At 40.8% G+C, this 26,047-nt stretch overlaps 1 protein-coding gene across 5 annotated transcripts in view; it reads left to right on the top strand.

Annotated features, from left to right (window-relative positions):
- TTC17 (tetratricopeptide repeat domain 17) overlaps positions 1 to 26,047 on the top strand; it is a 116,733-nt gene that overhangs the window by 56,576 nt on the left and 34,110 nt on the right. For 3 of the 5 annotated variants that reach the window (XM_066362987.1, XM_066362976.1, XM_066363006.1), the window contains 2 exons: positions 3,781 to 3,967; positions 18,884 to 19,051. In XM_066362987.1, the coding sequence (XP_066219084.1) occupies positions 3,781 to 3,967; positions 18,884 to 19,051 (355 nt within the window). The remainder of the gene's footprint in view (positions 1 to 3,780; positions 3,968 to 18,883; positions 19,052 to 26,047) is intronic. The other 2 variants (XM_066363014.1, XM_066362996.1) reach the window with 1 other exon arrangement.

Below are 26,047 nucleotides of genomic sequence, written 5' to 3'. Positions count from 1 at the left end.
TGTCGGATTGGGGTGCGGAGGACAAGGGTTCGAGACCCCGAGGTCGCCAGCTTGAGTGTGGGCTCATCTGGGTTGAGCAAAGCTCACCAGCTTGGACCCAAGGTCACTAGCTCAAGCACTCGGTCTGCTGTAGCCCCCAGGTCAAGGCACACATGAGAAAGCAATCAATGAACAACTAAGGTGTCACAACCTAAAACTGGTGATTGATGCTTCTCATCTCTCTGCATTCCTGTCTGTCTGTCCCTGTCTATCCCTCTATCTGACTCCCACTCTGCTCTGAATAAAAAAAAAAATTAGACAAAACAAACAAAATCAGATGTGGCCATGGCTAGTTGCTCAGTGGATAGAGCATCAGCCCAGCATATGAACGTCCCTGGTTTAATTTTCAGTCAGCACACACATGAGAACTGACCATCTGCTTCTCCTCAGCCCCACTCCTCTCTCCTTTTTCTCCCTCTTCCCCTCCCACAGCCAATAGCTCGATTGGTTCGAGCATGGCCCCAGGCACTGAGGATAACTCAGTTGCAGCCATCTTTCTCAGGCTCTAAAAATAGCATGGGACTCCAGATGGATTGCTAGGTGGATCCTGGCTAAGGTGCATACAGGAGTCTGCCTCACTATCTCCCCTCCTCTTACCTAAAAAAAAGAGATGCTTTTGTTTCTTCAAATCTTTGCTGTGGTTCTCCATGTAACTCACAGTAAAAGACAAGAATTAATAATGATGATAGAAGGGCCAACATAACCTTGTTTCTTTATACGTCATCTCCATGAAATCCACCTTTACTCATGGTATTCCAGCCTCTGCTCAGTTCCTCAAATGTGCTAGCGTGCTCCCACCTTGTGGCCTCTGCACTTCCCATTCTCTCTGCGCTGAATACTTCACGCCCTCACCAAGATTTCTTCAGAGCTTGCTCCTCCATGTCCTTAAAACCTTTGAAAAATACCACTCAGTAAGCCCTTCCCTTCCTGCTCTCTGCAGAAGGGCACTGCCTTCCCCACTCTAGTGTTGCTTACATCTCTTCCCTGCTCTGCTCTTCTCCGTCGTGTTTTCTTCACAGTTGTGTACCCTAGACTGTATGATCCACAGGCAGGGATTTATCTCTCTTATTTTCTGCTGCATCCCAGTATCTAAAACAGTGTCTGAAACATTAAATGTAGAGGAATTATTTTCTGGATGAACTGATGAAAATTCATCTTTTTTACCGAAAGGCTTTCTAGCGTATCTCAACCCAAGGTATTTGCCCAGCCATTATTCTGGTCATAGCAATAGTCACAACACTATTTTCTTTTTAAATTTTTTTTTTTTTTCTGAAGCTGGAAACGGGGAGAGACAGTCAGACAGACTCCCACATGCGCCCGACCGGGATCCACCCGGCACGCCCACCAGGGGCGACGCTCTGCCCACCAGGGGGCGATGCTCTGCCCCTCCGGGGCGTTGCTCTGTCACGACCAGAGCCACTCTAGTGCCTGGGGCAGAGGCCAAGGAGCCATCCCCAGCACCCGGGCCATCTTTGCTCCAGTGGAGCCTTGGCTGCAGGAGGGGAAGAGAGAGACAGAGAAGAAGAAGGGGTGGGGGGTGGAGAAGCAAATGGGCGCTTCTCCTATGTGCCCTGGCCGGGAATCGAACCCGGGTCCCCTGCACGCCTGGCCGACGCTCTACCGCTGAGCCATCCGGCCAGGGCCACAACACTATTTTCTTATGCAAAATAGAAAGACAATTTTGAAATCAAGGTATGGAATTTAATTCTATATCTGAGTGTGAACTACTAAGTGATACTTGAAATGTAATTTGAAAACTACTTGGATTAGGCCTCTTTAATCTGGAATATTTTGTACACATTGGCTTGGTTAAATGAGACATTTTGTATGACCTGACAGCCAAAATCAAAAGCAAGTAGTTGGATAAATAATTGATAATGCTTTTTATAGTAATATACTGTGCAGTTTGAGAATAAAACATTCTTAGAGCTTTAAATATATTTTTAATCACAAAATAAGTATAAAATAAATAGTTCATACACAAGCAAATTACTAAAATACTAACCATACCTATAATAAACTGAATACTTTGGGCTGCTTTTCAAAACAAAGTCCCAACAAACAACTAGAAAATAGACTACAAAAACTGTAATAGCATCAAAAAAATCTGGTATCTAGAAATAAATCTAAAGGAAGATGTACAAGATTTCTGTACTGATTACAAAACATTGGTTAAGGGGCAATATACATTGTGTTCATGGATTGGAAGGTACAACATTAAGATATAAGTTTTCTCAAAATTGATTTATAGATTCACTTCATAGGTGTTGCTTTTCTTCCAGGATATGTGTGTGTAAATTGATAAGTCTGTTCCTAAATCTACATAAAAATTAATCTAGAATAGCCAAAAATGGGGGGGGGGGGGTTGAGAGGAGAAGAAACAGTTGGGAGGCTTATAGTACTAGATTTCAGGACCTGATGTCATTAAGTCAGTATGGTGTTGGCACAGATATACTGAAATAGATCAACAGAACAACAGTAGAGAAGTAAGAAATAGGCCCCCATGTACATGATCACCTGATTTATGACAGAGGCATACCTGTTGTCCAGTGTAAGAGTGGAGCTCTTACTTTTAATTTATAGTGCTGGAGTACCTGGATAACCCTCACGGAAAAAGAAACAAACCTTGACTCCTACCTCACAGTGTACACAAAGTGAACTCGAGGTGGATCGTTTACCAAAATGTGACAGATAAAACAGTAAAGCATCTTGGTAAAGATGTAGGAGAAAGTCTTTATGACCTTATAGTAGGCAAAGGTTTCAAAAAAAACATGAACTATAATTAAAGAAAAAATATAAACTAAATATAAACTTTATTAAAATTAAGAATTTTTGTTTATCAAAAGATACCATTAAAAGAATAAAAAGACAAACCGCAGACTGGGAAAAGATATTTGCACTAAATATTCCCAAGAAAGGTCAGCTATTATATATAAAGAAGTCCTTCAGTTCAATAAAAGGAAAAGATAACTCATTAGTTTAAATGGAGGAACCAACAAGGACTTCAGAAATAAGGATATCCAAATGGCCGGGGGGCATATGAAAAATATTCACCATCCTAACTAATGAGGGAAATGCAAATGAAACCACGGCGAGATGGCCCTCCATGGTCTCCCTAGAACAGCTAAGTTAAAAAGACTGACAGTATCAAGTCAGCGAATTCTCATGCTAGCTGGTAGGAATATAAACTTGTACATCCACTTTGGAAAACTATTTGGTTGTATCTCCTAAAACTAAATATATGCTCCACCTTAAGACCCACAGCTAAGTATACAGTATGCCCAAGGAAAATGAGCACATGTGCCCATCAGAAGTTATTTATAAGAATATTGATAATAGCTTTATACATAGTAGTCCAGAATACATTGGCGGCAGCCGAGGTACATCATTTAAAAAAGAATGGACTACTGATAACAGAAACAATTCTAAATGTTTTCTATCTTGAGATGAGTTGGGGGTTATAGGATAATACATAATACATATATAAAAGTTCATTGATCTATATACTTAAGACTAGTGTACATTATATACTTTATATATTTTTTATCCTACTGAAAAGGTTAAAGATAAACTTACATTTGTGTTATACCGTTTAGAATTGGCTGATGTAGATAAAGTGGGCAGTTAGCTATTCATTTTTATGGTGCAACCTATAAACAAAACAAAACAAAAAGACCTATAATGTAAAGATTTTGTAACTGTCATATTAATTCATTAACATTTTGCTGATTTTTTTTCCAGCCCCTGACCTTTTTGAGCCTGGGAAATGCTTACCTTGCTCTGAAGAATATCAGTGGGGCACTTGAGGCCTTCAGACAGGCTTTGAAATTAACCACCAAATGCCCCGACTGTGAGAACAGCCTGAAGCTGATTCGCTGTATGCAGTTTTACCCTTCCCTGTACAACCTCACCTCTTCTGTTTGCAGTGGTAAGCAGCTGCTAAGTGCTGGGACAGTGACGGGTGATCCAGAGTGCCATTCTGATCAACAGAGCACTGGGAAAGTGATTTTCTCAGTGTCCCGCAAGAATTGTGTATAACTTGTATAATCCTAGATACATAGGGAAGAAGTTATTTATTACTTACTGTACAGATGCCTCGGGGTATTAGGCTTAATCATCTCCCAGAACCCTAGTTAAGGAAGGCTGACTCAGTGTATTCAACTAGGAGTGGTAGGTATGAGATCTCTTTTCTTTTCCCCCAAATCTCTGACTAATATTTATCATTAGGGATATTTTTATTGTCCATGAATTTAGACTGTGTAGTGAGATTTAAAGCAGTTTTACTATCCTTACTTCACTGAAATATTGCCCCTTAACCTTTCAGCGAAGTTCATCCAAACCTTGGCTGCACCTTTAAAATAGTGGCCTGACAGACATTACTGCTATCTCTGCATTCTTCTGCTTTCTTCCACAGCTTCTATGCATTTATACGTATACGAGTGCACATGTGTATCCACCTGGGTCAAAATATTTGAGTTAATTCTAAACTATTGTGAATTCATCAGTTAGAACTACAAGTTCCATGATGTTTGGGTATTTACTTGTTTAACCTTCCCTACAAGAAGGAAAATAGTCTGGCTTGAATGATGAGAGGTGCGGTGTCCATGTGTGGGATCCTCAGTGCCTCGCCATGGTGGAGCACACAGCGGGTGCCCCGTGTGTGTAAAAATTCAGTTGTAATATTCAACCAGGGAGCTAGCCAGTCAGCATCTTCACTTCAGATATTTTTAAAAAGCCTGACCAGTGGTGGCACAGTGGATGGTGCGTCGACCCCCTGGGACTCTAAGGTCCCAAGTTGGAAACCCCAAGGGCGCCAGCTGAGCATAGGCTCATCAGCTCGAGCGCAGGGTCACTGGCTTGAGCAAGGGGTCACTGGCTTGGCGAGATCCCCCCCCAGTCAAGGCACATATGAAAAAGCAATCAGTGAACAACTAAGGAGTCACAACAAAAAACTGATGCTTCTCATCTTCCTCTCCACCTAAAAAAAAAAGAGTGACATCACTTGGTTAAGTGACTTGTCTAAATCAGTCAATAATTACTAGTAGATTTGGCACCCAACACTGGTTTTCCTGATTTCCTGTGCTACGTTGCCTTAGGATTTCAGTGTGACACCAGGTTGTAAGTAATGCTTGCCTTTTTTTTTTTTTTTAATTTTTATTTATTTATTTATTTTTACAGGGACAGGAGAGAGTCAGAGAGAGGGATAGATAGGGACAGACAGGAACTGAGAGAGATGAGAAGCATCAATCATCAGTTTTTCATTGCAACACCTTAATTGTTCATTGATTGCTTTCTCATATGTGCCTTGACCATGGGCCTTCAACAGACTGAGTGACCCCTTGCTTGAGCGACCTTGGGTCCAAGCTGGTGAGCTTTTTTTTTTTTTTTTTTTTTTTTCAAGCCAGATGAGCCCACGCTCAAGTTGGCAACCTTAGGGTCTCAAACTTGGGTCCTTCCGCATCCCAGTCCGATGCTCTATCCACTGCGCCACCGCCTGGCCAGGCAATGCTTGCCTTTTTAAAAAAACATTAGAACTTAGTATTTTAGTGAAGAAACGAAAAATCTCAGCAACCCAACTCTAACTCAGCTGTGGAGCAGCTCTGGGCACAGTGAGTCTGCGTGATGCTGAAGGTCGCAGACCGTGGGTTAGCAAGGCAGTTAGTGGAGAGTCTGGTGCCAGAGTCACAGATTCGCGTTTAAGCCTAGTCCTGCCGTTACTGTCCTTCAGTCCCAGTGAAGTAACTTGTGTCCTCGTCTGTGAAATGACAGGCAATAAAAATCTCTTAGACCAGCTCGGAGGATTAAATGACATTCTTACTGGTGTTGGGCAAAAGTAAATAGAAACCCATAATGTATACAACGTATTCAGAACTTGAACAGTGCAAGTTATGGATCTTACCTTCCTACTTAATACTAGAAAATGTTTTGTAGATTACCTGACAGCCTTGTAAACAAGGTTTAACTGTTTTCAATGAGCTACATATATATTAATAGACTCTCTTATTTTCTTTACCTACTGCCATCTTCCTCCTCTCTCTTTTCTTTTTCTTGTGGGATAGACAGAGTCAGAGAGAGGGACAGACAGGAAGGGAGAGAGACAAGAAACATCAATTCTTCGTTGCAGTTTCTTAGTTGTTCATTGATTGATTTCTCATATGTGCCTTGATGGGGGGGGGGGGGGGGGAGCCACAGCAGACCGAGTGACTGTGAGCCTTGCTCAAACCAGATGAGCTCATGCTCAAGCTAGTGACCTCCGGGTCTCGAACCTGGGTCCTCCACATCCCAGTCCGATGCTCTATCCGCTGCGTCACCGCCTGGTCAGGCCATCTTCCTCCTCTCTTGATCTGTTATTGGGAAGAAGGTTTTGTAGGTATATAGTGACCCTTTTCTTATAAAAAGCGTTTTCCATAGCATTAGTTTTATAAGCTTTTGCTTAGTATTGCAGTATCTTGAAGTTTATTACTATTTTATATTGCTCATGTCAAGAGAGGAAATTGAGTTGTCCTGAAATTCTTTCCAGGAGCATAACCTCAGCTAGCCCAAGAAACTAGTAACTTTAAACAGACCTTTCTTAAAATTGTAGTATCTGATAGTCCACAGTATCCCAAGAATATTATTGGATCCAATATCATAACACTAAAAGAAAATAATTGGGAAGAGAGAATGCTTTTTTAGTTCTTTTAAAAAGAACTCATTAATAATTTTTTAAATGGAGCCCTTTTTATGTTGTAATTGACTAGTTTAGAAAAGAATCTATCATCTGTCAGCCCCTAAACAAATACTGGTACTCCCTAATAGAAATGGATGCTATAGCATTTTCTAGGTTTAAAAATTCATTGATGGTACTGAATTAGTTTCAACAGTGTCTTTTGTACTTGTTTCTACAGTAATCCTGTTCATTCTGAGTTCCAGCTTTGAAAGCTGAAACTTAAAGAAACAACCATCTTTGGAGACCATTAATTTATATTTGAAAATCTAAACAATTGCAACTGCTCCAGTCATCTCAGAGCTTTACTAAATGGTTGATTTAAAAAGACAGAAACCTCTGAATAATGGTTAGCATTTCTGCACCTTCAGATGATCCTGTCTGCTTTTGTGCTTTCATTTTTGCAAGTGAGCTTCATAAGTTATTAGTTACTTTACTTATATGACATATTAATGTCTGAAGCTTTTATTTTTTGACCGTACAAACGTTTCAAGAGACCAATGAGGCCCATGATTCCTTTTGCATGTAATTATCAAGGAATTCATATTGGTTTAATTAAACAAGAATTTAAGCTGTCTTTATCCACCCTTTTCCCAACCCAAATCTCTTATGAAAATCTATTTAAAAAGCTACAAACTTAAAAATTTTTAGATAAGCATTTCATGATCAAAAATACTGAAATACTTTTGGAAACCCCTTTTTAAAATAATTTTTCTGACCACTGTTGCTAATCTCCCATAAAGTACTTTCTGTAAAGATTCATATTAGAGGCCCTGCCTGGGTAGCTTAGAGCATCATCTCCATGCACCAAGGTTGAGTGTTTGATCTCCGGTCAGGCCACACACAAGACTCAACCAGTGAATGCATAAATAAGTGGAACAACAAATTGATGTTTCTCTCTCTCCCTCCCTCTCTCTAAAATCAGTTAAAAAAAACAAAATTCATGCTATTTACTGTTTTCACAGCAACTGTAGTATAATATAATATAATGTCCTGGGTAGTATGAAATTAATGGTGAAATTGTTGTCAGTATGTTAACATCAGCAAGTATTTTATAGCTTTTCATATATAATCATAGAATTTTTCACGCAGATTTTCAATTTATGTTTCTTGCAGTATCTGCACAGTTAATATATTCTGTTACCTCTGAATATTGATTTATTCAGTTTAAAAATAAATAATCACTATGCTCACAACAAAAATTTTCTTTTTATAAAGACTTTATAGCTAAAAATGTCAATTAATACAGAATTATTTAGCTCATAGTTTTTTCATGCTTTTATTAATCTAGAAATTATTTTATTGATGGCCATCTGTTAGGTACATAATAACTACTTACCATCTTTCTCTCTCTCCCTTTAATGCCATTTTAAAAGCCTTTCTTTCATAGATAGTTTTAGATTGCCGCTGTCATTTCAAGAATTCTGGGAAGAAAAACTGAATAGATTGATTTTTTTAATTGCCCACTCTCAAGTTGACTGCAAAAGAGAAGTTTGTTCTTATGGTTTTGATTAAATATTTTATTTCAGCAATTTTGAAATATACACTGTTTTTTCACATTTATAAGTTTGCTGTTTTACAACCTGACTTAACCTAAGGACAACTGAATGGGTTTCTCTGACAAACTCATTCTTCAATAACAACACACGTGATGATTTAAAATAAAATGGACTGTTAAACTTAGTGTTTTAAGTCTAAGGTATCTGAAATGCTCACAATTAAAAAAAAAATTTTATTTTCCCCCAAAGTGAGAAGCAGGGGGTGGCAGACAGACAGACTCTCGCCTGCACCCTACCAGGATCCAGCTGGCATGCCCACTAGGGGTGATGCTCTGCCCATCTACGCCATTGCTCCACTGCAACCAGAGCCATTCTAGCGCCTGAGGCGGAGGCCATGGAACCATCCTCAGCGCCCAGGCCAACTTTGCTCCAATGGAGCTTTGGTTGTGGGAGGGGAAGAGAGAGATAGAGAAAAAGGAGAGGGGGAAGGGTGGAGAAGCAGATGGGCGCTTCTCCTGTGTGCCCTGGCCAGGAATCAAACTTGGGACTTCTACACGCCAGGCCAACACTCTACCACTGAGCAAACCAGCCAGGATTAAAAAGGAATTTTTTTAATTAGAAAAAGTAAAGTCACAGAGAATGAAACTTCATGAGGCAATAATTAGTATCTTCTCTAATGACAAAATTGGAAAGTAAATTTTAATAACAATATAAGCAAAGTGTAGATATTGAATCTCTAATATTCATGATAGTAGATTTTTCCAAGCATTCTAAAATATTTTCTAAATGTTTTCATCCTTCAGCTTCACTAATTTACGAATTTAAAAGTTACATTTCACAAAGATTTTCTACTTGAGCCATCTACTTTGTTCTATTATGTCTTTGATGTGTATAATTTTACTTTATTTTTAGTATTATTCACTCGGTATTATTATTCTTATATTAGAAAACAACATCAATGGTAGGTTGTATTTATTAGACTTCATTTTCACGAGGTGTTTACAAGTATGCCGCTAACAATGGTACTGATATTTACCGAATATAATTAAGCATCAAACCCAGGATTTCTGAACCCTGGTCTTGTCTTAATTCACTGAGACAAATGCCCACTAAAATTGTTGGCCCAGATCTTTAAAAATTATGAATAAAGGTTATATAGAAGTCAGGCTTTAATCTCTAAATATGCTTAGAATTTTATGCAGGTTTCTCTTAATATATATTTGAAAGCTTTTCCCACTATAGAAAAACATGGAAGAATTTCCAAACCATGTACAAGAGTTTTAATATTTGTTCCAATGTGCAGAATTGCCCTGTGTTGCCTTCACAGTGTTCCTATATTTATACCATATATTTACCTAAATCTTATCCCCTTTTATAACTTCTTTAGCCCGTGTTCTTCAACTTAAATTTCTGTAGATTTAGCCTGACCAGGTGGTGGCACAGTGGATAGAGCGTAGACTTGGAATGCAGAGGACCCAGGTTTGAAACCCCAAGGTTGCTGACTTGAGCGTGGGATCATAGACTTGAGCCCAAGGTCGCTGGCTTGAGTAAGGGGTCACTCACTCTTCTGTAGCCCCCTGGTCAAGGCACATATGAGAAAGCAATCAATGAATAACTAAGGTGCCATAACGAAGAGTTGATGTTTCTCATCTCTCTCCCTTCCTGTCTGTCTGTCTCTCTCTCTCTCTCTCTCTCAAAAAATAAAAAAATTTCTGTAGATTTATAACTTGTAACTTCATGGAGTTCAGATCTTGAAGAAACCCTGCATTGTGCTGCCCTCCTGTGGACTAGCCAGCACATGCTGCCTGCAATTAAAGACTTGCTTTTGTCACATTCTTCAGAAGACTTAGTGAAGATATGTGCTTAAAATAAGTCTTAAAGACCCAGATTTTTAGTATTTTAATATGCTATTAGGTAGCTTATCTTTATTTAGTTTTGTAAGAAAAAAGTAAAACTGGTTCATTTATTACAGGTTTCAGAATTCTGATTTTAAGAATTGAGTGAAGCTGATTCACCGCAAGAGGGAAAGGTTGGCCCAAATAGCTGTGGTGAACTTAAACTCACTTCACATGTGAGAATTTGATATCATTCTGCCTTTTGCAGAGTCCATGGAAGTTGTACCAAACCGTGATATATGATGCTGTTGTGAATAGCCTGTTTTCTTTACTATGTACATCCTGCTCTCCTGGTTCCATGTGTGTGTCTGTGTTGTTTCATGCAGGTCTTCTTCATAAGCCTCCTCCTCCCATAAAAACCCTAAGCTTACCCTTCCTTCAAGGCCCACCTGTGCCAAAGGCCTTACTTGATCTCTTAATTATAAGTAATGTATAACCAATCAGTCTGTGCTTCTTTTTCAGCCCTTGTGAGTTTCTTGCCATTATAGTTATTTTTACAAAAGACACAACTCTCCTACAAAACTTCTCTAGCTCATTGAGAACAGGAATTGATTTTTTTTTTTTTATCTTCATACTCTGGCCCCAAAGTTTTGCATATAGAATCACATAAATGGCAAGTTAGCTAATGATATTTCAAGTTTGAAATACTGAAAATACCTAAAGATAAAATGAACTAGTATCCACCCCCTGTTCACCCAGATTGCTTTTACCAAACCACCACTCAAAATACATATATAAATATGGATCTTCTATTAAGGTCTGTAGCTCCCACACTGTAAGAGACAGAAGAGAAATGGAATTATATTGTCTCACTCATCCATAGCCGCTGACACACCTAATAGATAGCTTGTAATCTTCTACCTCCTGTCCACATACTTTTCAATAAATTACAAACAAATGTCCCTGTTAACCCTCATAAAAAAAACATTTATGAGTGAATCAGTGAGTCTGCAAAAACCTATTGGATTTGCTTCCCGAGCACTCTTGGCTGGAATAAATTTCCCTAGGATGAAGTAAGCCAGAGAGTTAAATTTAATAACAACAACAATAGCAGCTATGGCAGTTCATTCTCTTTCTTTTCCAATATAGTTTCTGCAGGGGAACATCTTTCATAGTAAACTTCCAGAAAGTGTTTAAATTCCTTTGTTCAGAGATCTAATCTAACCTCTCACTCTCCTAGAGGAAGTTATACAGCTGCCCAGAGCTTGGATTCTGGAAAAACAACTGGAGTTGTTTTTCCATGGCCTACATGTCCTAGTGTCTGTGTCCCAACTGATGCTGACTTTGCCCTCATGCTCTAGTCTTTTAGGACCGCGTAGCGTGACCAAGAGGTCACTTACGGCCAGTTCTCCCTTTTCTCCTCTAAAAGGAGGCAGGAAATGCAGCTCTACAGAAACCAATGCAGCCCTGAATCCTTAGGCAAAGCAGATTCCCTACCGGGTGTGAGTCGAGTTCCCAGGACAGACTTCAACTGCAGGATATGTAGTAACAGGGGGAACACACACACATTCACTTATATTTGAGGTCACACACTTTTCTTTTGTAGTTTTTCTTTTTTATACTCATCTCTAATTCATTCACCTCACTAGGAGTAAGTGCCCATGTAACCCTGTAGTTGTTGGTCTCAAGTCTTTAAATTTCTTTCATTAACTTTTTGGAGGGAGAGAGGCAAATTGTTTCTGTTGTTCCACTTATTCATGCCATCATTGGTCGACTCTTGTATGCGCCCTAACCGGGGAATGAACCTGCCGCCTCAGCATGTTGGGACAACGCCCTAACCAACTGAGCTACCTGGCCAGGGCAGCTCCAGCCTTTTTTTTTTTTTTTTTTTTTGTATTTTTCTTAAGTGAGAAGCAGGGAGGCAGAGAGACAGACTCCCACATGTGCCCAACCAGGATCCACCCGGCATGCCCACCAGGGGGTGATTCTCTGCCCATCTGGGGCATTGCTCCATTCCAGCCAGAGCCATTCTAGTGCCTGAGGCGGAGGCCATGGAGCCATCCTCAGCGCCCGGGCTATCTTTGCTCCAATGGAGCCTTAGCTGAGGGAGGGGAAGAGAGAGACAGAGAGGAAGGGGAGGGGGAAGGGTGGAGAAGCAGATGGACACTTCTCCTGTGTGCCCTGGCCGGGAATCGAACCTGGAACATCCACACACCGGGCTGATGCTCTACCACAGAGCCAACCGGCCAAGGCCAGGTCCAGCCTTTAATATGGTCTGTTTTCTACCTGGCATTGCACTTTTAAGGTCAGTTGGTACATAACCATTACATTAAAAACTGCAGGCCTGACCTGTGGTGGCGCAGTGGGATAAAGCATTGACCTGGAACACTGAGGTTGCCAGTTCAAAACCTTGGGCTTGCCTGGTCAAGGCACATATGGGAGTTGATGCTTCCTGCTCCTCCCCCTTCTCTCTCTCTCTCTCTCTCTCTCTCTCCCCTCTCTCTAAAAATCAATAAATAAAATATTTTTAAAAAAACTGTAAAGAATCTCATTCAGCAGTAATTGCTGAATGAGAACAAGTCTAAGGAGCCATCATTTCTTGTGACATCACTTTTTTTATCTTTCCTAAGTAAAGGACAGCACAGGGGACAGGAAGTGAGACAGCTTCCTTTGTCGCTCAGATGCAGCTATCAGCAACCTAGGCCTTAACCAGGTTCAAGGAGTTCTGTATGCTTATGTTCACAGTGATTTCATTAATGTTTCCCAAGAGTCCTCTTATACTAGCTTCTCTGTCCTCTTCAAAATTTCAGGTAAAGAAGCTAGACATAGAGAAGTAAGTTCATTTACCCAAGTTCACCTGGAAGGGCTGCAGTTAAGGCAGGATTTAAATTTATTCTGTGGACTGTTCCTCTTGGAAAGGGGTCTGTTGGACTCTGCACGACTTCTGGAGATGGAAGCCCTAAAGGTCCCTCTCTCTGCAGGGTTCCTCTCCTGCTGCCGCTCTGCGTGCTGCCAGCCCCACGTCCTGCCCGCAGCTCAAGTTTCCTGGTAGGAGTTTAGAGTAGTTTTGCAGAGCAGTGGGGAGCAATACACTTCTGTTTACTTCGTGATTTATTTTAGTACCTTTTCTAAAAGACAGATTATTTTACTAGAAAAATATATTGAAATGATGAGGTAGTTAAAATTATACTAAAATAAAACATTCACAAGATGTTTCTAAGTTACCTGTTTATTAAAAAAAATGGTTTTATAGCTGTGTGATATGCGTGCAGTTGAGTAGAAAGGTAGGGAGAAAGACATTAATTAAGGTCGCTCGTGTCTGTTTAGAGGACAGTGTTATCTGTATTCCCCACCCAGGTGCCTTATATGTTAGTGAATGTACCAGAATGCCTCCTATAAGGTAAGTTTTCTTATAGGCAGAAGAAAGACAAAGTATAATATAATCCTATTGCCTGACCTGTGGTGGCGCAGTGGATAAAGCATCAACCTGGAAATGCTGAGGTCGCCGGTTCGAAACCCTGGGCTTGCCTGGTCAAGGCACGTGTGGGAGTTGATGCTTCTGGCTCCTCCCCCCTTCTCTCTCTCTGTCTCTCTCTTCTTTCTCTCTCTGTCTCTCTCCTCTTTAAAAAAAAAAATGAATAAATAAAATAAAAATAAAAAAAAATAATCCTATTAGAGCAGGGGTAGTAGGAATATTAGAATACTCCACTGTTCACAAAGGCCATTTTTCTAGCAGCTGTTATTTTGCCTTCAACAACATAAAATTTGAATTCTAGTCTCCATTACAAGTCAGTTTAATGATTATTTATGTCTTAGAAATTCATTATATACTCATAGGAATTACAGGAGTATTACACTTATTTGGTGTATGGGGGAAGGTATGGTGGAGGGGGTAAGATTTGGGGAAAGACTGGAGCAAATTGGAGTAATCTGATAGGAATTGTTGAGCAGCAGAGGTAAGTGTTGATTTAATTGAAGATAGTATCTGTAGTCTGTTTTTAATTGTAAGATGGTGAATTCACAGTCTACTAAAATGTTCATTAAAGAGCACATAGCAAACTGGGAGCTCATTTCTAAATGCAGTCAATAAGTTAGAATTTAGATATGCTAAACAGTTTAATCTGAAATAATTGCTGTTTTCTTCTAAGAGCCTGGTAGAAATGAACTCTATTTCCTCCAGCGCCTTCTGCACACGCACACACACACACACTCACAGTCACACACACACACACATGCACACAAACACACAAAGTTGAAATTATGCAAATACCCTGATAACCACTAAGAGCCAGTTGCTCATACTAGAGATCCTGAGTTGGCTGTGGCTAAAAGGCCTTTGTAAAAAGAGATAATGTTAAGATAACTTCTCATTCCTTTGCAACTTTTCAGGGAGACAGCAATAATAATAGCAGGTTGCCAGTTGTTGGCAGTGGTCTAATTTAATTACAACAACCCAACAAAATGGATAGTGTTAGTAAACTCAATTTGCAGATAAGGAAACTGAGATACAGAGAGGTTAAAAAGAATGTGTGCTGCTTTCACAGCCAGAAAGTAGTAGGAACAGGATTTGGACTCTAGTAGTCTGACCCCCACTGTGTTCTAATGCTGAAAGAACTGCACGCGCCAGTCATTGACTTGACTTGACTCATTCTATTTGGTTTTTACAAATTTCTGGTGCCTCTCAATTTGTGGCATTTCTTTAGTATAACTGACTAATGGGTCCTAAGGTCCCCAACCAGATATCTCTTACCACTTTGAGATTCAGAAAGTAAGTATGCTTTTGTGTATTTTTTTAACAAGAAAATAAATATTCCTCTTGGACCTTGGTATACAGAATTAATATGAGAAGATAGGAGATTTCCTTAATCATAGAAATGATAGGCGCTTCTGAGAACTTAGTTTACTCTGAACACATGTAGCCACAGGATAAATTGTGCCTTTATCTCTTAGGAGACTTATGCTTTGACAAGTATATTAAATATTTAGTTATTTTCCAGAACAGCCTTTTGGGATAAGTTAATGTTAATAACCCAATTTATGCATGTGATATTCTAACCATAGAAAGGCTATTGATACATCTAAGATCTCGTAGAAGTTCCAGAATCAGAAATACCCTCCTTGCAGTTTTTGCGTGGTTGGTATTGTGTCGTAGTCTTTTCTAAGAAAAACCAAACTGCCAGGATTTGAATGAGATGCTAAAGGCTTTGCAAGTATAGAGCATTAAACACTGGAAAATGCTCCCGTGTTTACTTCCCCAGTTCTCTCTATCCCCCTGGGATCTTGTTATCTAAAGCATTTCATTTAAATTCTTTAAAAAAAATCTCTCAAGGTTAGTCTAAGCCAGGGGTAGTCAACCTTTTTATACCTACCACCCACTTTTGTATCTCTGTTAGTAGTAAAATTTTCTAACTACCCACTGGTTCCACAGTAATGGTGATTTATAAAGTAGGGAAGTAACTTTACTTTATAAAATTTATAAAGCAGAGTTACAGCAAGTTAAAGCATATAATAATAATTACTTACCAAGCACTTTATGTCAGATTTTTGCCAAGCTTGGCAGAATAAATCTTTATAAAACAACTTACTATAGTTAAATCTATCTTTTTATTTATACTTTGGTTGATCCGCTACCGCCCACCATGAAAGCTGGAATGCCCACTAGTGGGCGGTAGGGACCAGGTTGACTACCATTGGTCTAAGCCATAGAATCAGAATCGCCTCAACTTTGTGTCAGCAAAAAATAATAGTCATATGCATGGAAGATGACTTGTTACTTTATAGGTAGATGTCTTCGTTTTTCCTCCTCCAACATTTTCTTGGGTTTGTTTAATGAGAACATCATCTCCAGCTCTGCAGGAAGACAAGTAATATTTTTGCATGTGAGCAACTGTTTGTGGTTCCCCTTCAAGCTGGAGTAGACCTATGCTGTAGTCTAAAAATGGAAACTTCCATTCTTTCTGAAGTGCGTCAGTTCTCCCTCAGACAACTGGAAGAAGTACTTTAAAATCAGTGAATTTGGCTTTCTATTATTAACCAAGATAATTATGCAAAATGTGTCAGAATGCTAAACCAGTCTTTTTTAACTTCACCCTAAGAAAATTAATATTAACAGTTCTAATCTTAAAGGCACATAGTTTTTGTTTGATCATTTTGATTCTGCTTACTTCCAAGAAATATCCAAACATAAACTTCTTATTTCTCCTCTTACTTCCCCAGTTCTCCCTGGCTCCCCTTTCTTCCCTCTCTCAGAGACCTTGGCCCCGATTTCCTGAGATGGAGGACAAGACACTGTTAGGATGCACAAGGCTTCTTTCAAGAGGCTGTCTGGGTTTTGAGGTTGCGCAAGAGGATTCATTTTAACTTAGGGATCTTGTGCACATTATACCTTATAAATTTCTTTTAAAGCATTTTAAAGTATTGCAGACATTAAAAAAGATGAAACCAATTCAATTCTTATAATGGGAAGAGAGTGAGGGAGAAAAATAAGAGACACAAAGGTTGGAGGAGAAAGTCAGCTGTAGAAAACAGCTAGAATTTTACTGGGTTCCAGTGTTAAAGGTTTGGTTTTTGCTTTTGTAACATTGTTTTACCCTGCCTGTGTCAAGGTGAAAAGGCTTCAAAGCAAATTCACCAAAGCTGAAGGCAGAAAATCTTTACTGGAAATAACGTATGCTTTAAAATTACCAGCATCGTTGTCATTATATCCTCTCTGCTTAGAAAATAGTCATGCTTACTTCTATCCCAATTCAGAATTGTCTCTGAGAAGTGTGATATTCTTCATAGTAACTTTATGCAGTTGGGTATGTAGAGTTACTTGTTGTCATTGCTGTGTTTTATTTTAATGCTCTTATGTTTCGTTTCCCATACTTACTTGTACATACTATTGATAGATGGTGAAGACAGAATTGGAGGCAAATCAGCAACCTCTGTCCTCACAGGAGAATCTGGAGAAAGAGAGCAACTACTATTGTTCGTGGCTTCTTTTCTACTAGCCCTGCATGGGTACACACACACACAGCACATACACACACCTTCCCTCTCATCCTCTCCCAAACACAAATGAGAGTTCCTCTTCCTATTGCTCTGCTCAACACATTATTCCCCCACCTCAAATGCCTTCTCTACTTTTTCTGCTACAGCCGAAGCACTGACTAGTGGAATCCCAAGAGGCTCTGTAGTAACATAGAACTGATTCAAATCCCGCGTCTGCCACTTATTCTTGTTACTTAATTTCACTGAGAATCAGTTTCCTTATTTGTAAAATGAAAATTAATATTTCACAGGGTATTTTTGAGGAGTAAGTAGAAGGGAAAGACAAAGCACTCAACAAATGTTGGCTTCCTTTGTGTAGTTTGCTCTTTTTCAGTCCTACCTATTCTTCAAAATTCAAGACCTACCTACTCAAAGGTTATTCTCTGAAGGACTTATTTGGCACAGTATGCTACCTTATTATTGTTTGTTGTCTTTATTTACTGTCTCCCCAAGTTGCCTGCAAGTTTCTTGTGAGCTAAAAGCTTTCTTGAAGCAAAGAATCCTCTGTTTCAATATAGCCTTGTTGAATATGGTAGCTTCAGATATGTGACAGACAGACTCAAATCCCAGAGCCTCCACTTACTGTGTGAGAGTGTGGAGCTGGGAAGTGGAAAGTGACTCCCCATTCATGTCATCCCCTGGCTCCAAGTTCAGTGAGTGGGCAAGGTGTTGAGTCCCTTATGTTTCCCTGGAACAATAAGGGAAACAGCCTGAGAAGTTCCTTCCTACCTTGTGGAATCTATGAGGGAGTCATTAAATCCAGAAGGAGGCGCCTGGTACTTCCACTACTGCAGAGAGAGCTTGATTGGGAACCTAAATCTCTCTGAGACAACATTCTCTAAAAATAAACTTTTAGAGCAATTTTAAATGTCCTGGTAAAGGAGGAAAAATTACTTACATGCTCTTACCCAAAGATTTATCCTGTAATAGGAAATTTGTAGACTTCCACTGAACATGTTGCTTCAGTCAAAACACACATGGAGTATACTCCAGGAAGAGAAGAGCTGGCCAGCTGGCCAGATCACAGCCACATCAAACACACAGCCCCAGAGAATGACCACCACTGGAGCTGGGTACTGGCTCTCTGTCCATGTGAACGCACAATCTCTAAAGGGGTCAAAGCTCTTTGACTTACTGGCAAAATTTTAAGAGGTCAGGCTCACTATACATTGTAGAAAGTATCAAAGAGTACTGTGATTACATTCAAGATCTGACATTCTGTGCTTAAGTAAATTTTATGTCCATGACCAGAACTTGTTTTCCAGAAGAAAAGGTCACCTTAGTGATATTACAATCTTCACCATGGGTTCTCTGCTGCCACTGTCCCCCTCTAAGTCCTTGGTTTTTCATTCATAATCCTTTATCTTTTGATATATCTTTCATTTTAAGTTATGACTCAAAAATGCTACATTTCTTTTCTATAATTCATCTATTTCCAGATTTATTTAGGCAGAAGGCAAACTTTTTTATTATGTTTTTGACTTTCAAAGAAATGTTTCACAGGCATTCATTATGAATGGAATGAGATCTTGGGACATGATCTTTGTTGTTACAGTTTTCGTTTTTGCCCTCAGATACTTGGTTCAGTACTAAATCTGGAGTCACAGTAATGATCTGGCTTGGAGCTCTCCAGCTCACTGATTTCCTGTGCTCTGGAGAAAAAAAAATGACGCGTTGCCTTTTTGTTCTTCTTGGTGCTTGGGGACCTTGAGCCATGGGACTACAAAAGAGAGATGTTTCTAATGTGTTGTATTGTGTCTCTTGTCATTGAGGTCATTGTCAGGAGAAAACCCCGGACAACAGCCATGACAAACAGAAATATTTTGACCACTCACAGCCACTGGATGCTGCTGAAGAGCCCTCTGAGACAGGAAGAGAGGAGGACCCTGTTCTCTCTGTTGAGCATGCAGGGAGGGACTCAGATGTCCTTAGACTTGAAAGTAAGTTGATTTGACCTGAGCTGTGCTTCTGGGGTAAAATCAACTCGCAGGCTTTCAGCTTCGGCTTCTCTCTGCTCGAGAGTCTGTTTCCTCCTTTCAGCAGTCACGCATTTACTACATTGTAGTTTCGGGAGGGTGACCCTCAAACGGTGAGGCAGAAGACAAGCTACAATGTGACAATGCTCTTCACACCTCATCCTTCTTTTCTCTACCTCACTGTCTTTTGCTAGAGCAAATTTGATTTGTTTATGTACTGTTCTTAATGTCATTCATCTACTGAGTAAGTCATTGGAAAAAAGCGAGACAAGATGTATTTCCACTAGCCCAATACAATGTAAAGTTTGGGATAATTGGGCATACCTGCCAGGCCCCCCTTCTAAAATCCCATTTTCTGACCTCATTTTGAGGCAGTTCTATAACTGCTGAAATGAACAACTTGTTTTAAATACTCATCCTACTTACCCAGAATTTTTACCGCTTTTGGAACTATTCCGCACAACCTCCCACTTCTCAAAATGCTCTCCTCCCCTTGGCTTCTGGGGTGTCGCGGGTTCTCGGCTCTCTTCCTGTCTTCAGAACATCTTTTTCGATTTCCTTCACTTCTTTACTTTGCCCCTCATTTGTTGAGTTGCCCAGGATCTTAACTTTGGTCTGTTTTTCTTACCTTGCGTGTGTTCTCACACAGGCCTCTGAATGTGCCCGTGACTCCACCCGTAGAGTTTCAGCTAAGATCCTCCCTGCGACTCCAGGCGCACTGCCCTCTGCCAGTGCTCTCTTTATCTGCAGGTGCCACGCGCACTAACATGTCCAGGCGTGAACTTGCCCTCACTCTCCCGTTTCCTCAACTGCTTCTAAGCCCTGTATTCCTGCCTTCTGCTAATGGCATCGCAGCTCCCCAGACACCATGCTGTCCAGTCTGGTGAATCTTATCTAAGACTGGTTGAATCTTATCTCCATTTATTCCTTCTCCCTGCCTAAATTCAGACTTTCTTTATTCATTCCTGGGCTTACATGTAATGGTACAAAATTTAAAAAGCATAAGTAACCCATCACCAATTTCTTGTGTATGCAAACAGTTGTTTCTAAAATCAGATCTGATCAGGTAAGTTGCCTACATTTAAAATTTTCAATAGCTCTCTCTTATTTATAGGCAGAGTTCAAATGTCTTAAGAATGGGAATTGTGATGGTTTGCCCCTCAATTTCGTCTTTAACCGAACTATCTGTGTACTAGTACTCCGTGTGGCAGAAAGCACCAACCTCTCACCATTCCCCTGCATGCAGTGTAGTTTTGAGCCTACGTGTTTGCAAAGGCTGGGAATGGCCCTGTGTACCCTTTGCCTCACCTGTACAGCTCCTCTGCGGCTCCAAGATCCAGCTCAAATGCCACGCCCTCTGTGAAGCATTCACGAAGGAGTCCAACCATTTAGTCGGTCCATCTGCAGTCTTATTTCCACTTTCTGCCAAGGCACATGTCATACAGTATTAGTCACTTGTATGCCTTATCTCCCATCAGACTATGAGCTGCTTATATACCATGTCTTATATAACTTTATGTTCCTGTATACAGTAAATAGTCATTCAAGTGGCATTTGCTTTACTGCGTAGGTTGGATTAACACATTTAGTAATTACAAAATCTTGTCTCCTTCTAAATGGAATTGTATATTAAAAAAGTGACGTCTGATGTCTAAGAGAAGTTAAAGGACCTTAAAGGAAAAGCTGTGACCTTCACCTTTGCAGGTTTAGAAAATAGTTTCATCACTTCCACCAGGAACTATTGGGCTTTAAGGAAACTAATTCCCATTTACCAACTCAAAAAGACATCGGTTCTGAAACTAGATGGCCAATTTGTTTGTTTACAAGGAGGCTAGTCCTCCCTGGTGCCTGACGGACTCGTGCCTTTCTGGCATCAGGTACCGACACGACCAAAGGGGCATCGTGAGGTGGTGTGATAAATTCACAGCACAAATGAAACTGAGTAATGTTAACAGATGTTCTAGTCAGTTTATAGAAGCTGTCCCTATTGCAATACAGTACAACTCCCTAATAATCAGAATACTCATGACTACAAATCAGAGTCTATTCCTAGCACAACTCATGATGAAACCCAAACAAACTCTCGCTCTTTGTTCCCCCCATTTCTGAATACGTCATTGCTTAACATAGATTATAACCTAGTTCTTAAGTTCTTGGTTCCATGTTCCCTGCGTAGATCTGCTCCGTCTCGCCACTGAGGATACAGTACAGTTTTTCTGGCTGAGATGAAGTGTTTTCCAGGTCCCTTCAGCATCATGCAGACTGACCTTAGGGTGGATTCCTTTTCAGATAGATAATTTCATCTAGTACAGGGGTCCCCAAACTACGGCCCGCGGGCCACATGCGGCCCCCTGAGGCCATTTATCCGGCCCCCACCGCACTTCCGGAAGGGGCACCTCTTTCATTGGTGGTCAGTGAGAGGAGCATAGTTCCCATTGAAATACTGGTCAGTTTGTTGATTTAAATTTACTTGTTCTTTATTTTAAATGTTATATTTGTTCCCGTTTTGTTTTTTTACTTTAAAATAAGATATGTGCAGTGTGCATAGGGATTTGTTCATAGTTTTTTTTATAGTCCGGCCCTCCAATGGTCTGAGGGACAGTGAACTGGCCCCCTGTGTAAAAAGTTTGGGGACCCCTGATCTAGTATGATGATGACTCTTACTAGTTTTCCTCTCTGTATTTTTTATTTCCTCCAAAAATATAATACAAAAACTATTGGCCCTGGCCGGTTGGCTTAGTGGTAGAGTATCGGCCTGGCATGCGGGAGTCCTGGGTTCGATTCCCGGCCAGGGCACAGAGGAGAAGTGCCCATCTGCTTCTCCACCCCTCCCCCCTCTCCTTCCTCTCTGTCTCTCTTTTCCTCTCCCGCAGCCAAGGCTCCATTGGAGCAAAGTTGGCCCGGGCACCGAGGATGGCTCTGTGGCCTCTGCCTCAGGCGCTAGAATGGCTCTGGTTGTAACAGAGCAACGCCCCAGATGGGAGGAGCATCACCCCCTGGTGAGCATGCCGGGTGGATCCCAGTCAGGCGCATGCGGGGAGTCTGTCTGACTGCCTCCCCGTTTCCAACTTCAGAAAAATACAAACAAACAAACAAACAAAACCTATTTAATGCCAGTGCCTGGCTTTTATTATAATGCACTACTTGTATTTAAAAAATGAAGTTTTTCTGTCTCTGATAACTGCATCATAGGAAGCCCACTGGTATGAACATGCTAACTTATACAACTGCAGTCCCCATGGACTTGTCATATCTAGGGAAATTTCAGAAGGTTCTCCCAGAATTTAGACATATGGGAAAGAAAAGTTAATACCTTCTCTAGTAACCATAAAATATTCAAATAATCACTACCTTTTTGTGATACTTAAAATTTACAAAGTAGTGGCCCTGGCTGGTTGGCTCAGCGGTAGAGCGTTGGCCTGGCGTGCGGGGGACCTGGGTTTGATTCCCGGCCAGGGCACATAGGAGAAGCGCCCATTTGCTTCTCCACCCCCCCCCCTCCTTCCTCTCTGTCTCTCTCTTCCCCTCCCGCAGCCGAGGCTCCATTGGAGCAAAGATGACCCGGGCACTGGGGATGGCTCCTTGGCCTCTGCCCCAGGCGCTAGAGTGGCTCTGGTCGCGGCAAAGTGATGCCCCGGAGGGGCAGAGCATCGCCCCCTGGTGGGCAGAGTGGCGCCCCTGGTGGGCGTGCCGGGTGGATCCCGGTCGGGCGCTTGTGGGAGTCTGTCTGACTGTCTCTCCCCGTTTCCAGCTTCAGAAAAATACAAAAAAAAAACACACACACACACAAAAAAAAAATTTACAAAGTAGTATGAATTATGTATTAACCTTGTATCTTTTATTACTTACCCTATATGATAGATGAGAAAATTGAGACCCAGTGATCTTAGGTACCTTGCCTAAGATATTCAGTAAGTGACATAATTAAAATTATTCTCAGACCTGATTCCATAAACTGTGTCCTCAGGTTCTCAGAAGGAGGAGGAGGAGTTTGATGGATTAGAACTTTATGTTTTAATTGGTAAGGTGATTGGTTTTTTATTTAAAAAAAACTTTTTAAAGATTTTATTTATTCATTTTAGAAAAAGGAGGGAAAAAGAGAGAAGGGGGGGAGCAGGAAGCATCAACTCCCATATGTGCCTTGACCAGGCAAGCCCAGGGTTTTGTACCAGTGACCTCACGTTCCAAGTCAATGCTTTATCCACTGCGCCACCACAGGTCAGGAGGTAACGTCATTTTTAAAGAAAACTAGAATCTGCTGTCATCATTATATAAAACAAATAAACATTTTAATGTCAAAAAGGTGCATTGACAATCTCAGAATAAAGGGAAGTCTTTCTCAGAAATGACCAGTGTATCTGGACATAGTGTCCATGTGTGTCTGTGTGTGTGTCGTAACTTTATATATGTCTTTTGTTTTCTGTCTCATTTTGCTAAAGATTGGTGAAAATTTTATCTCTGATTAACATTTGAAAACCACTGCTTTGTCATTATCTAGTACAGAATTTCTACCTGTGATCCTTTTTTTTTTTTTTTCTTCACAGAGACAGAGAGAGAGTCAGAGAGAGGGATAGATAGAGACAGACAGACAGGAACGGAGAGAGATGAGAAGCATCAATCATCAGTTTTTCGTGGCGACACCTTAGTTGTTCATTGATTGCTTTCTCATATGTGCCTTGACCACGGGCCTTCAGCAGACCGAGTAACCCCTTGCTCGAGCCAGCGACCTTGGGTCCAAGCTGGTGAGATTTTTTTTATTGCTCAAATCAGATGAGTCCGCGCTCAAGCTGGGAACCTTGGGGTCTCGAACCTGGGTCTTCCACAGCCCAGTCCGACGCTCTATCCACTGCACCACCACCTGGTCAGACCTACCTGTGATTCTTGACAGAGTACCCAACATGGCTCACTTTACTTAAGTTTTCCCAGCTCCCTAAGATAAGATTCATCCAAGTGAAAAAATGTGAACTCATAAGCCTCACTGTGGATGCTCAGTCTCTTCACTTCACAATATTTCTTCTCCATTTTCCAAAGTAAAAAATGGTACATGTTAATGAAGATAAAATAACACAGATGTGGGTCTCAGTCGCTGTTTTCAGTTTATGTCGTACCGTCTGTACCACAAGCAAGCAAGCCTAATACTGACTTTTTCTTCTTGTTTCAAGTACAATTTAAAATCTTCTGGGATCCTTCTACAGTCTAGACCACTCACCAAACCTGAATTCAGTACATTCAACTACTTTACTGAACAATGTCTGCAGATACATTCCTCTATCCATTTAGGCTAAACTATATGCTCTTAGTATTGTTATATTCTAAGCCTTCAGCACATTGTTAGGCACCCAGCCTAACAATTAATGAATTAATGAATAAACAAATTAATGAATAAGCATCCAAAATCTGTCAACCCATGGTCGTTGGTACCAATTCAACGCCAACTGGCATCCCCAGTTTGGGTTGTGAAGGAGGCAGCTTTGTTGAATGCCAGCAGCGCAGTGGTGGTACAGTAGGCTGTGAGAACAGCGCAGCTGTGAGGCGGCCCTAGGGCCAGGCCTCTCTTCATCTAGGCTGCTCTGCTCTGCTGTGCTCTAATCTGCTCTGGAGACATCTTTGGGGTTTCAGTTCTAGCCGGGGAAGGGCTAGTCTTGGTGGAAAGGGAAAGTGCAGCCTGACCTGTGGTGGCGCAGTGGATAAAGCATCAACCTGGAATGCTGAGATCATTGGTTTGAAACCCTGGGCTTGCTGGGTCAAGGCACATATGAGAAGCAACTATGAGTTGATACTTCCTGCTCCTACCCATCGCCTTTCTGTCTCTCTCCTCTCAAAAATCAGTAAATAAAACCTAGAAAGAAAGAGTGAGAGAGAGAAATAAAAGAAAGAAGAAAAATGAAGGAGAGCCTGACCTGTGGTGGCACAGTGGATAAAGCGTTGACCTGGAAATGCTGAGGTCGCCGGTTCGAAACCCTGGGCTTGCCTGGTCAAGGCACATATGGGAGTTGATGCTTCCAGCTCCTCCTCCCCTTCTCTCTCTATCTGTCTCCTCTCTCTCTCTCTCTCTCTCTCTTTCTCTCTCTGTCTCTCCCCCTCCTCTCTAAAATGAATAAATAAAAAAAATTTAAAAAGAAAAATGAAAGGGAAAGTGCATTTTCAAAGCCCCAGAAGAGCTGGCTTACATGGACAGAAATCCCTGTCCCTTGTCCCTGATTGGTCCTCATGCAAATGAGAACACTAAATCCTTGCCGTCTGATTGGTCCAAAAAGCATTGCCCTGATTGGTCAGAATAGAGCCATTCTGATTGGTCAGAGCTGCACAGCTCCAACTGAATGGGGAAAGCCTCAGTCCTATTGATTGAACTGGGATTCCAGGAACTCTTTTATAAGGACTGGCTCAAATGGCAGAAACAGTGCAGGCAGAGAGGTCAGGCTTCTTCCTGAAGTGCAGTTCACGGGAGAGGGCTCTGTTTTTCTCTTTTTTATTTGATCCCAGTTAGCCACCAGGAGCCCCTCTTAGTAGGTTCCTTTTTTCTCATGGTTCACAAATCCCAAATACTTTATCCTGTTGCCCTCACTAACTCCATTATCTTTATAACCAGCATTCTGTCGTCATAGATTCCAAACTATATTCACATAGTAAAAAGTCCACTATTTTACATTAGGCTTTAAAATCTTGAAATCATCTTTGAACCTACCCTGTTCCTTGCCCTTAGATCCATTTAATCACCAAATTCTATTTTTCTCCATTTAAACTTTCTCACATACCTCTTACCCTTTCTTTTAAAAAATTTCCTTTACCCTCACTGTAAGTCCTCCCTTCATACAATTCTTATCTAGGTTAGTGAACTACCTTTCTGATTAATCTCTGTATCCTCTGTCCTGCTCTCCTTTCCCCCTCCTCACTCCTAAATACACCAACTGATTTTCTACCCTAACTTTCATAAACATTACAGCTCTCATCTTGTTATTC

Source organism: Saccopteryx leptura, chromosome 1 (assembly GCF_036850995.1).
Source record: "Saccopteryx leptura isolate mSacLep1 chromosome 1, mSacLep1_pri_phased_curated, whole genome shotgun sequence".
In the NCBI taxonomy this organism is placed as follows: Eukaryota; Metazoa; Chordata; class Mammalia; order Chiroptera; family Emballonuridae; genus Saccopteryx; species Saccopteryx leptura.
The sequence above is the reverse complement of the archived record's forward strand: the minus strand, read 5'-3'. Positions and strand labels throughout refer to the sequence as shown.